The 14,014-nt window shown below is 39.8% G+C and overlaps 1 protein-coding gene across 1 annotated transcript in view; it reads left to right on the top strand.

The window, feature by feature from the left end:
* LOC129868134 (double C2-like domain-containing protein beta) overlaps nucleotides 1–14,014 on the top strand; it is a 184,437-nt gene that overhangs the window by 158,689 nt on the left and 11,734 nt on the right. The window contains exon 5 of the mRNA XM_055941804.1: nucleotides 1,025–1,151. Within this exon, the coding sequence (XP_055797779.1) occupies nucleotides 1,025–1,151 (127 nt within the window). The remainder of the gene's footprint in view (nucleotides 1–1,024; nucleotides 1,152–14,014) is intronic.

The raw sequence follows: 14,014 nt of genomic DNA, 5'->3' as shown, positions 1-14,014 counted from the left end.
TCTATTCATTCTATTTCTATGAGAATATGGCTCTATTCAGTCATATGAAGTGTGCTGGCTGTCACTGGCAACGCGGCAAACACATCATTGTCGTCTGTTCATTTACAAAGTTCTCTGCAGAAACTGTTAGGAGAATTAGGTTCTCATGTTCTTTAACCAATTAAATTAAATTACTCAGTCTGCTATATCAGGATTTGTAGGATACTGATAGAAATAAAAACAGACAGAGGCCCAGTCTACAATAGTCAAATGTTTATTCACGGGAACGTTCTCCCTATCATTTCCTGTACATTGGTCTATATACCTCACATTTCGTCATAAATGTCCCTCCTCTCAGAAACAATGACAATATAGTTCACAAGTCTTCTTCTCATACATGGTCTGCCACCTGTTATACAATCTACTACAAGCCCAAGGTTTCTCCCCTCCCTGGGTGGGGAGACTTCCTTCCCTGTTATCAGTTCCCCAGTGGTCACAAGTTGTCTGCCACAGTTCCTTGCCTGCTAACAGTCCCTCTTTCTTATGGACAAACATTCTTCATCAGACAGGATATAATTCTGTTAGTTATAGTTTCATGTTAAATGTATACATCATTTAGTCATTATTCATAAAAATCCCATAACAGAAACTACCATACATCACTCCTGACACACAGAAGTATGAAATACCTCACTCACTCCCAGGGATGGCTAATTCTTGAAATTCCTTTTATCGCTATTGATCTAGGCAAAACGGCTGGGAAACCAGGATACTGGGTTTGATTAAATAGCAGCCCACAGTCACTTCAACTCTACTGCTGCTGACTCTTTTTCAATGTCTCCCCATTTTTCCTTCTCCTATCTCTCTTTTGCCCTCTTCTGATTTTTCTCTCTCTCATAGCTGCTTTGTATCTTTTGATTGATCTGAATATGGTTGAATGCTTCTTATCCTCCTATCCTCCCATGCCAAAATCTGACCCTTAATATACTCATCTCTCTCTCTCTCGTTTACTCTTTCCTCTCTCTCTCTTGTTCTGTACTTTCAGGATTTCAGTGTGTGATGAGGACAAGTTCCGCCACAATGAGTTCATCGGAGAGACACGCATCCCCCTCAAGAAACTCAAGCCCAACCAGACCAAGAACTTCTACAACTGCTTGGAGAAACAGCTACCTGTAAGTTCTCCAATCTCCAATTTGCCTTTTTCATCCTCCCCTTTGAATCCAAATGTAAGCATTTCCTAAGGTGAATTGGTTATTTGGTCTCCACTGCTAAATTACAAACCTTGACATGTAAATGTTATGTTCTGTATGTACAGATAATTTGCCTAAATAGAAATCTTACCTAGTGTTGAAGGACATCAATACTGTATGTCTTCTGTTATTAATAAACAATGAGCCTTGAAACATTTCACATACAGCCCAAATCCTTAACTTCATGAAACAACCACAGTAATTTCAATGAAACACCACTTACTGAGGGGTCTGTTCAACACTGCCTCTCTCCTCTAATTAATTAAGCAGGTTAACAGCATTAAAGGCCAGAGAGAATGACGGTCTCTCTTAATCCATAGAACAAGCAATTATATTTACCAAGGACTGAGCATGGATGCAGGAGGCATATGATTTACTCACAAGTGCTACTTACTTAGTGCACTGGAGGCTGTTATTGTCATCAAAATAGCTATTGTGTGGTTATTTTACGTTACTGTTGCTAGTCAAATATGGACAAGCTTCTTTCACATACAATAGCTCCACCTTAAATTTCAATTGAACTTGAGATCTACTAAATCGATCTTTCGTTTAGCTGCAAAATTTGATTCTGTAAACTTTCTGATAATGTGGGTTGCTTTTTCCAAGAACCTTAGTTTGTGAGCTTTACTTTTTACGAATGAGCTGATTAATAGGGTAGATATTGATAGCTATTCAGAGCCCTTTCTTAATATTCACTCTTTTATCCAAGCATGTCGGTAAGATCTCCTAATTTCATCTGGTTTAGTGGCGCTCACAGAAATACTTTTCTCTTACCGTCAACGACACAATCTGCTCTGCATACTCAGAGAAGCCTTAGCCCAGCCTTTGACTGAACAGCACTGTCTTTTTCTCTGGCTTTCCAATGGGCAGCCTGTGGATTTCTGAGCTATGTGCTGCTCACACACACACACACACACACACACACACACACACACACACACACACACACACACACACACACACACACACACACTCTTCTCATTCCTCAATTAGACTCTTCCCTTTATTGTTTAATTAAAAAACACCTATATCTAGAGCTTTCTTCTGGCTATCACCTCTGCTACCACAGCTTCTACTATGTATGTGTGTGCGCGTATGCATGTGTGCGTACTTGTGTGTGTACGTCACTGTTTTTGTTTGTCAGTGTGTGTGTGTGTGTGTGCAGACCAGCTGGGCTCTTGCAGCCAGCCTCCCATCTGTATTCAGCTGCTTTGTAGCAATGCAAAGCACCCCAGCAGGGGATAGTTTAGAGAGGGTCTCAGTTAGGGTTGCACAATTAATCGAATTCACATTGAGATCGCAACATTGACATGCAATATCCATATATCATGCAATGTTTTGAAATGCCACTCAGACACGCGTCGCGTCCTTTTTTATAAATGCTGAACAAAATTATGAATGCAAAATGTAAAGTGTTGGTCCCATGTTTCATGAGCTGAAATGAAAGATCCCAGAAATGTCCCATATGCACAAAAATATTATTTCTCAAATTGTGTGCACAAATTTGATTAAATCCCTTTTAGTGAGCATTTCTCCTTTGCCAAGAGAATCCATCCATCTGACAGGTATGGCATATCAAGAAGCTGATTAACCGATACTGCTACAGCGTTCCGCCAGCGGAACTTCTCCCACATTCCACTGAAAAGGCAGAGCGCGAAATTCAAAAGATATTTTTTTGAAATATTTAACTTTCACACATTAACAAGTCCAATACAGCAAATGAAAGGTACACATCTTGTGAATCCAGCCAACATGTCCGATTTTTAAAATGTTTTGCAGCGAAAACAGCACGTATATTTATGTTAGCTCACCACCAAATACAAAAAAGGACAGACATTTTTCACAGCACTGGTAGCATGCACAAAGCCAACCTAACTAACCAAGAACCAACCAAACTAACCAACAAACAACTTCATCAGATGACAGTCTTATAACATGTTATTCTTTAGCTACTGATCTGGCTGTATATTGAATCCATTCTAACCAGAGGTTGGAATCACTAAACCCAGTCACCAACTCTATCACTTCTTTAAAATCTTTTGTTTGAACTATTTGCACCGGTCCTTGGCCCTGGATGATTACACTAGGAATACCAGTTGTGTTTGGAAGACTGATTAAACTCTGGCTGCCCATAGTATCCTTACCAGCTTTTACCACTGTCACCTGGAATGGTACCATAGTATCCGTTAAAGACTGATCAAAACCAATATACCATAACCCTAGATCCTGGACCTTTACAGTTTTAATGGTAATTCGTACCTTTATACAATACCACCCCTGCTCCGGAAAACATCCCAAAACTCTCACCTTTACTAAACTCCATCTGTTTCCATATTGAGTTTGTGTGTTTGCATAGCTACCCTTTCAGTGTGAGCTATGACTTGATTCCATGAATTACACGGTGATTTACACAAATACCTTCCCCAGAGACCCATGGTTCTAGACTGCCAAGGCGTGAAAGACCCCAATTGGTCTACATAAAACACAACTGAGATATCCTTCCCCAACTCTACTCTCACTTCCTTACTATCCAGTCTCAGTGACCTCTTGAAATGCTTTGGTAAAATCGAATTTCCCTCGTCTACCATATGTGTCCAGTTACCCTTTTTGGCCTCCTCGGGGGGTTCATGGTGTATCAGGAATATGGCTCCCACAATCAGACAGCTCAGGATGGCCAGCACACCAGTGAAGCCCCACCCTCTCCCAGAGAACACATCATCAGCAAGAGGCCAAGCCATACTTTCACTTCTATGAACGCTCACAGCGGGGAAAGGTCAGGTATAAGGGAATCTTCAGTAGGAGTTTAACCCCCGTATCCTGTTGATATTGGTTCTGCTCTTACCCCTGTGATTGTTCGCCAGTGTCCGTGTGTCTTACCCTCCTACAATGTGTGATATGCACCCAGGTAGCTGTTTCAGCTATTCTCACAGCGAAGGCAGTCACCAGTAGTACTTGGTATGGCCCCTCCCACCGCAGCTGCTTCCAGTCTTTTCTCTTTAGTGATTGGACCCAGACCCAGTCTCCCGGTTGAATCTTGTGTGCATCCTCCTTCTGAAGTTCTCCTGTTGGGCATAGAACCTTTGACATACGGGTTTGGTTAATGAACAACCTTTTCATGTGATCAATCATACTGCTTTCTACTTCTATATCTGCTTGTTTAGCTAGAATTTTTTAAAATTAGTTTATCATCCAATAGGCCACATCCTATCTTAGACCACAACTTACCCATCCCCCCTTTGATACCTGGCTCTGCCAGGTAACAACCTTGCCTAACATAACCAATGACTTAGGTAAAATTAGTAAATTATCCTTATGTCTGACATTATCATGTAGGAGTGCCCCTTTCATTCTCCGCATGTCCAATTCTCCCTTGGGCGTCCATTCATATCTATCCTTTTCCAATTCTCTGTCAAGTGACTTATCTACTTTGAGGTATCTGTGCTGCTTATATATGTTCTTAAATATATATATATATATTTATTGATTTAAACAATAACCCTTTTCTCTCCAATCTTATTTCACAGCCTACCTTGCTCATTTCCTGGTACCCCCTCTCCTCTGCTCTCAAACATTCAAGGTCTCAACAGTGTGGGGTATACCCCTCTGTCTGCCTTTTACTCATAATAGTCAGTAACAACTATGTGTTCCTTCCAAATATTAACTAAGTGTCTCACTGTTTTGGCTTTATCTAAAATCATGGATTTTTAGAAAAAACATGTCTATAGTGTCAATCTCTAAAGTCCTTACATAACCTTAATCAACCTATCTCCATCCTATCAATAATCCTAAATCATCACATATGTCATATATCCCTGTCAACTTTAATTATATTTAAATAAAAATCTTCTAATGGTCAAATAAAGCCAAAACAAATGCTAACCATATCAAATCCTTTCTTTACTAATAAGCTCTCTCCTCCAGGAGTCCACTGTATTTTATTTAACAATAACATTGGTTAACCTTAAACTCAGTCTCATAAATAATTGAATATATGTTGTACAGTATGAATATCTTATCTACAGTAAATTACAGTAAATTTAATGCTTATGTGTTTTCCTGCCCTATTGGCTTAAAATATCTCCTGTCCAAACCTCAATGTATCATATCTTCCCCTATTTATTATCGATGACAAATGGGATTTTTTTCTGTTGTAATACCAAATCAATAATAGCCAATTCAAAAACTTCACAGCCAATGTTTAAAAACAGAATCGTGAACCACTTCCTCTTTCTCCCTAGAGTTTATTCCCCTGCTCCCCATAATTTGTCCTATCTCAATTCCACGTTTTCCTCTGTGGTTCAAACCACAATTATGTCCAATAGCTATAAACTCCATTATAATTAGTTTACCTTAAAACTAGTATCCCAAATGACCACAATTTCATTATCCAAAATGGCCCTCCCCTGAGGCTGATCAGACCACAAGAGATAGCCATGATAAAGGTCAAAGTTTATACCACCCTTTTATAGTCATGTTCCATACCATAGACATTTTAAAAACCCTTTATCAAAAAAATGCACTTGTATAATTAAAACTCAGAAAATATAACTCCTAATATTCCATATGTGAGCGTACCCCTCTAAGATTTCCTCAATGTTTCATGTAATTCATTCAGTCTTTCTCTAAATACCTTATTTAGAATACACATACCATTAGACCCACACAACCAACTGTGATAAACGTGTACTGTCCCTTTAAAATAAAACAAACTTAGCCAGCAATAACTTTGCGACCTTTCATTGTTCCCCGTAATAAAAACAGATAATGTTTAGAATACATCAACTTCTTGTTCAAATTCACTGGTGTAACCTAAACAATCAAACCAAAAATCAATAACCATTAGAACACTTTGTCACAATGTTTTACAATTCAATCATTTAGATCTCCCTCTCTTATAGCCAAATATAGCCCAGTGAACGCCATCAATCAGTGATGGCCACCTAGCAATTTTGTTGCTAATTTTAGCATCTCCTTAAAACTACCCTGATGATATTCAGCTACTTTCAATAATGTATTTGGAACTTTGATCAACTTCTGAAAGGTGACTCAAAGCTATAATGCACGCATTTTCCTTCTAAATGACACAAACAATTTCCTCTGTTACCCTCAGTCACAACATCATTGCCGTGGCGACAAAAGTGCATTGTGAGTGATATCAGTAACAGGCGCTCAACTCGTGGCCATGCCACAGCGACTTTCAACGAATTGCACAATCATAGTTGACTGACTGTAGCAGCAGTTTTAACAATCCATTAAAAAGTTCAATTTATATCTTATACAAACACTAGCGACCGTATTTTATAGGCAAACCGTACAAATGGTTTAATTACAATCAAAAACTCGGATTTTAGTCAAAACATTTTACGAGAACCGAACCCGGGACTCTCGCGTTCCAGGCGAGAATTCTACCACTGAACCACCAAAGCTATGTGAATAACTAAACATTATCCGCATTTAAACCCACTTTACATTTATCTGCATTCGTAACTCCAACCCCGAGTCAACAAAATATCCCTAATTTAAAAGCTCAAGCTTTTCCTCAACGAGGATTCTTATTCATCTCGCTTTCATTGTTTTTGACTCTCTCTTATTCTCCCGATTGTCGCGCCTGACCTCCCCCTTAATTAAATTACAATCTTGATGTTTATGTCCTAACCTGTCACAATGTTTGCAGGGATATTACACTCCCGGGCGAGATGTCCAAAATTATTGCAATTTAAACATTTTCTCTATTGACTCACCTTCCCACTTTTCTCTACTTTTCTTCTTTCTCTACCTCTATTATCCCTCCCCCGGGATAATGTGCAGACTCCACATATTTGGGTGGTGGTTGTACGGTTAGCTCCAGCAGCCGTATTCTCACCACTACTATTTCATCAACAGGATTACCTCTGTATGCTTGGTCTACTAGAGAAGGACATAGTATTTGACTCCCACCCCCGACTAATCGGCTAACTTTTTCATCTGTGGGAGCGAAGGGCAACGTATTTTGGCTCTCTTTGGGTTTCCTCCTGTTATTCCCCTCTACTCTTTTCCTAGCTTCCGAAAGCCAGATCCTAGCTGTGTACAACCCTTGTTTATTCTGCTTCTTCTCATCCTTACCACACTCCTTATGTATCTGTTTTAAAAGCAATTCTAGTTTTTCAACATTCCGCCTCCCATCAAATTCATACCGCTTACTCCATTTTGGACAGAATTCTAAGTTCCTCTTATCTTTCAGTTCCATAAAACGCCGGTCTACTGTTAATACCGGGACCTCCTTGGAGGATTTACTACCCATGTTTGATAAATCCTTGCCGTTACTCGTAGTTATGGTATTTATTTTTATTTATTTATTTTTTATTTCACCTTTATTTAACCAGGTAGGCAAATTGAGAACACGTTCTCATTTACAATTGCGACTTGGCCATGATAAAGCAAAGCAGTTCGACACATACAACAACACATAGTTACACATGGAGTAAAACAAACATACAGTCAATAATACAGTGAAAAATAAGTCTATATACAATGTGACCAACCAAACTAACCAAGAAACAACTTCATCAGATGACAGTCTTATAACATGTTATTCAATAAATCTATGTTTTGTTCAAAAAATGTGCATATTTCAGGTATAAATCATAGTTTACATTGCAGGTACAATCAGAAGTTGCACCGAAAGCAGACAGAATAATTACAGACACCAACGTCAAATACCTAATTACTCATCATAAAACATTTCTGAAAAATACATAGTGTACAGCAATTGAAAGACAGGCATCTTGTGTTTCCAGACAATATTTCCAATTTATCAAGTGTTTTACAGTGAAAACACAATATAGCGTTATATTAGCTTAGCACAATAGCCAGAAAGACAAGCCATTTCCCAGTAGCAAAAGTAAGCGATCGTAACAAACAAGCAAAATATATATAATTTTTGACTAACCTTGATTTTCTTCCTCAGATGACAGTCCTATAACATCAGGTTATACATACACTTATGTTTTGTTCGAAAATGTGCATATTTAGAGCTGAAATCAAAGGTTACACCGTGTGCTAACTTAATTACTTTTCCCCACTACGTCCGGATTTTTCCTGACACTTTTTCTGACATACATATTCTAACCAAATAGCTATTCATAAACATAACTAAAAAATACATGTTGTATAGGAAATGATAGATCCATTAGTTCTTAATGAAATCGCAGTGTTAGAATTCTAAAAAATAACTTCATTATGATATGCAGCTTCGGTATAGCTAGAGTACCCAAACGTTGCCCGCCCACGACTAGTTCACATGCACGACAGATATATGAAATAGCATCATAAAATGTTTCTTACTTTTGCTGATCTTTCATCAGAATGTTGGACAAGGTGTCCTTTGTCCAGAACAGACATTGTTTGGAATTAGAACGGACTCTTTCCCTCTTGAATTAGCACGCGCGCTAGCCGGGTGGCACGAATCGCTCTATCGTCAACAAAGTCAGAGAACGGAACATGGCAAAACTCCTGAAAAAACATACTTTACGATGATATGGTCACATGTATCAAATAAAATCAAAGCCGGAGATATTGGTCGTCCATAACGGCAGCTAAACAGAAGGCAATCCCACTGTCAAGCGCGCGCTCCTCAGAGTACCGGAAATGAGGGACACGTCATACAAAGATTCAACGTCCGACCAAGATAATCACCAAATTTCTTCTCTCACAGCCTCTTGACACCCAGGGGAAGGTCTGTGAAGTGCACGAAGACTCTTACGTTTCATGCCCATGTATAGGCAGGAAGAAAAGCAGAGCCTCGATTTCAGACTTTTCACTTCCTGGTCAGGAAGTTTGTGCCAAATGAGTTCTGTTTTACTCACAGATATAATTCAAACGGTTTTAGAAACTAGAGAGTGTTTTCTATCCAATAGTAATAATAATATGCATATTGTACGAGCAAGAATTGAGTACGAGGCCTTTTGAAATGGGCACCTTTTATCTGGCTACTCAATACTGCCCCTGCAGCCCAAACAGGTTAATAACCCTCACGGCTTGCAAGGCCCGGATCATTAAGTTCACTTATTTTTTTTCCGGTAATGCACCTACCCAGGTCTTTTCGGACCTGTTACACACCTCCTTGTATTTTGGTCATACAAGTAACCCACCACATCTGTTTGGAATAGCGAAGCTCCTAATATTGATACATTCTAAACACGTTTAGAACTTTAAATCAAAGATAACTTACATCATACCCCCCACATTCGAGAATAAAGACTATTTTACCGTCGTCTTGCAGACTGGGAAAAGCAATGCCGGTTGGATTCCGTCACCGTCTCTGTCGACCTCAGATATATATATATATATATACCGGCCTGTTCTTTAACCTCAATTCAGAGGCCAGGATTTTAAATAACGGGTCTAGACCCGCCCGTGCACGGTTTTCCGGCGTACTATCTTCGGACGACAGAGGCAAAGTTTGGAAATCCGCTCGAAGGACCAATTGTTAAGGGAATTAAATAATTCCTCTATGTACTCATTAATTAAAATCAATCCGTCTATTTCTAAGTATTTGTAAGATACTTATTAACATAAAATAGACAGGGTAGAGTCTTATTAAAATTAGATAATAGTATTTATTCTCGGAGGACGCTCCCATTTAACCATAAACAACAGTTTATATACAAGATATGACATCATTGGTTACAGAATAAATCTCCTCCTCTTGACTAAGATAAAACAGGTTCAAAAGTTCATTCCAACTCCCCAGCGCACACACATGACACACAATATCATTTATTCTCCTGAAGGCTCACTATAATTTATTACCACTTTAGCAGACAACTCAAGATAATGGAAGACCTAAAAAGTTACTCACTGCCTTATCTAAACATCTCAGGGCTAAGTTGGGTCAGTTCAACCATAGTTTAACGACCCTTTTTGCTTACTTTATAACCCACAGCACAAATCTCAAAACTAACTGTTTTTATCCTCCTTGTTCATACTACCTAATCCCTTCCTTATGAATTAACATTATTAATCAGATATAATAATAATAATACCGTGCAGAGTTCAATTAGTTATAGTTTTATCTAAATGTAGACATTGTTTTAGTCATTATTCATAAAATTCCTAACACGTATCTCCTCTTTTGTTGTCCTTATCTTCATCATTCTAATGACATCCATGAATAATAAAGGAATATAATTAGATGCAGAATGCTTTCACATGCATAAACCATCATTAATTAGCTAAATATATGACTAATAATGCATTGAGTTAATTACCTGAAAGAGGTGGGCTAGGACATCTACTGTATATATAGGGCTATATATATAAATCTAGAACAGAATTATCTATTTTGGATGCAATTTGAATGGAGTTAATGGAGAGAGAGAAAGACTGCGAGAGAGTGGCATGAACTGATTTAAAGCAACGATATTTGAGTGATAGACTGTTTTAAAACTGCAGATGCAATAAAATTTACAATAAAAAAATAAGGTGAACCCCAAAAGCCAGATGGAGATGGGTAAATTAGACGCGCATTCAGTCTTTATATTACTGTAGCATAGACTTTGCTGCAGCAAATGTAGGCCTTCCTGTCACAAGTCAAAAAGTTATGATGATGAGATGATAGGTCTACATGCATTGTCACATGCATTGTGAGATGATAGGTCACATGCATTGTGAACTATGCGCCATAATGAGATGGGCTGTCTGTCCCCACCCTGAGCGTTGATGATTCATCATGCAGAGGTTGTAGAGAAGCCAGATTTAGATGTAGCATATAATTTAAGAGTTCCATTTCACACCATGCTGTCATATACATAATGTATTATAATTTACCGGTTTCTCGCAGTTATTTATCCCAGGGAAAAGGGAGTGGTTTTGGGCTGTAAATCTCAGTATCTGGTCACACCAGATACTGGCTAGCCCCTGCTTTAAAAAAAGTATCTCTGACCAACAGATGCATATCTGTATTCCCAGTTATGTGAAATCCATAGATTAGAGTCTAATGAGAGTGGCTTGTTCACACAGCATCCAATAGCAAACCTGGGACAGGCAGATACTTTCATAGCATAACATAATGCATAGGCTATTACTGTTGACCAAGTAATGGTTTTAGAACAATCTACAGGAACGTTGTGTAGCAAAATCACAGAACATTACAGACGTAGTCCTCAGTCACTCTGTGTGCTGAGTACCAACTGAGGGTAGTTTAGAGAGGGTCTCAGTCCTCCTCAGTCACTCTGTATGCTGAGTTCCAACTGAGGGTAGTTTAGAGAGGTCTCAGTCCTCCTCAGTCGCTCGGTATGTTGAGTACCATCTGCAGGTAGTTTAGAGATGGTCTCAGTCCTTCCTCCTCAGTCACTCTGTGTGCTGAGTACCAACTGACGGTAGTTTAGAGAGGATCTCAGTCCTCCTCAGTCACTCGGTATGCTGAGTACCAACTGAGGGTAGTTTAGAGAGGGTTTCAGCCCTTCTCAGTCACTCGGTATACTGAGTACCAACTGAGGGTAGTTTAGAGAGAGTCTCAGTCCTCCTCAGTCACTCTGTGTGCTGAGTACCAACTAAGGGTAGTTTAGAGAGGGTTTCATCCCTTCTCAGTCACTCGGTATGTTGAGTACCAACTGAGGGTAGTTTAGAGAGGGTCTCAGTCCTCCCCAGTCACTCTGTGTGCTGAGTACCAACTGAGGGTAGTTTAGAGAGGGTCTCAGTCCTCCTCAGTCACTCTTTATGCGGAGTACCAACTGAGGGTAGTTTAGAGAGGGTCTCAGTCCTCCTCAGTCACTCTGTGTGCGGAGTACCAACTGCTAAGCCCTCCCCTTCCCTTTGGTGTGTGCTTGTCTGGCTCTCATTAACAGCACACACTTCTGGTGTGAAGATGGCCTCATAGCATTCAGTTCCTTGGTTGGCCCTTGTTTGTTGATGGTTGTCGTTGCTCTGTCGTTCCCTCTGTATTCAATGCTACAGGTCTTTTACAATCTAGTTTTTACTCAAGGGTACTCTCTCGTGGACAGACTACGTAACATAAATGGTATCGTAATGTCTGTCAAAAGACTGTGGGTTATGACGACTAATGAGAGACAGTTGTTCCTGCATGTAGGTTTTTTATCATTTGTTATTTGAACAAATCACGATTTAGCGGGTGTGTGCGTCTTTAGAAATTTAGAAGGGGAGGGGACATTTGGCCTATAGCCCAAAACCTTCAAAAGACAGGGGTGTGGAGCTACTGCCCTGCTTCTGCTCCTCACGCGAAGTGTCTTTTCTTAACATCTCCCCCGAAAACCTAATCTAGTTTCTAACGCAGTTATACAAGATTTTAGTTCTGGGTTCACAAATTTAACAAAATTTGATTCATTATCAAGGTTAGGGTTGCAAAATTTCACTTACTTTGCCAAAAATGTGCAGGTTTTTCAGAAATCCCAGTTGGACATTCCCAAAAGCAGGAGGGAATAAGCAAGTATTCCAGAATCGTCCAACCAGGGTTTCTGGGAAACCTAGGAATTTTGGGAAAGATACCAGAATGTTGATTCAGCTTAGCTCTGAAAGATGTGGTTTGACAATGACCAAGGTGTCGCCTACATGACAAACAGATCCCCCAAGGCTACATAGTTCTTACCTTGACCATACACTGGAAATTAAAATAAATCCCCTTCAATATTTGGGCTGAATTATTCATAGCCGTTCAAGACAACACCGACAAAAATTGGAGCTGAGACTTCTGTCCATGATTAATTCAACTGGGGTTGGCAGACACTTTTCCCCATCAAGCAGGGAAGAGAGTCCATGACATATTTGCTGCTCCAGTGTTTTTTGGGGCAGAATGTAGTATACTGCAGGGATCAGCACAAATCACAACAGAGGGATATCAGGGGAGAAAGCTGTTGACCAAAGCAACTCAATACACTCCATCATTGCGCGGCCGTGCTGATCCGCTTGATGCCGTCAAAGGATGTTGATGTAGATGCGTAACCCGGGGCAACAGGACAGGGTTGATCAGAGAGTGGTCAGGTTGAATCAGGGGTAGTAGGGGAGGTGTCCCCTTGAACTCTACTGCAGCTGATCTGGGATCAGTTCTACGGGGCTGTACTTTGGATGGTGACAATCTGCTCAGAAGACATTTGTTGGTTCTCATGCCGTCTCTTGTTAGTCACAATATTGATGCTGGATGCTTTCTTCTACCTCAGCAATACAACACTTTGGGTATTTCCAGTATGTTTGTGAAACATTGTGCTATTAGGAACACTTACACACTTTTGCTTTAGATTCACAATATTGTGTGTTCCATGATGAATAATGTGACATATGTCAGGGCATTTCCACAGTAGAAGATATAAGAACCTCAGACAATATGACAATGCAGTGTGCATTCCATTTTATCTGTCCCCCTTACCAATGTCCAATTCTCTACTTCATGCTTTCTTTGTCTTTGTGTACTCTCTCTCTCTCTCTCTCTCTCCATTCATCGCCCTTACTCTTTGGTCTGCGTTTTGACTTACTGTTTTTTTTCTCCCCCAACGATGATTCAGCTGGCCTTGAAAGTCTCTCAGTTTCAGCAGTTAATTTAATCTATTCAAATTCTCCACTGCACGGTTGTTTTCCCCATCGCTCATCTACCATGCTCTCTCACCGTTTGAACCAGGAGGGTGTTTGAGGGCGTCTCTGTGAAGCCCAGTGCAAACGTAAACGAGTAGTCACACAGCAGGGCGGGAATCATCAGACTCCTTCTGCACAGCAAATTAGTTAGTGTCATTAGCCCAGAGTTCTGGGCAAAGTGCATTTCCAATAAGGTGGACAGTGAATTGGCAAATTTGCACATC

This window comes from Salvelinus fontinalis, chromosome 13, assembly GCF_029448725.1.
Source record: "Salvelinus fontinalis isolate EN_2023a chromosome 13, ASM2944872v1, whole genome shotgun sequence".
NCBI classification, from domain to species: Eukaryota; Metazoa; Chordata; class Actinopteri; order Salmoniformes; family Salmonidae; genus Salvelinus; species Salvelinus fontinalis.
This window is presented reverse-complemented; position numbering and strand designations above follow the sequence as displayed.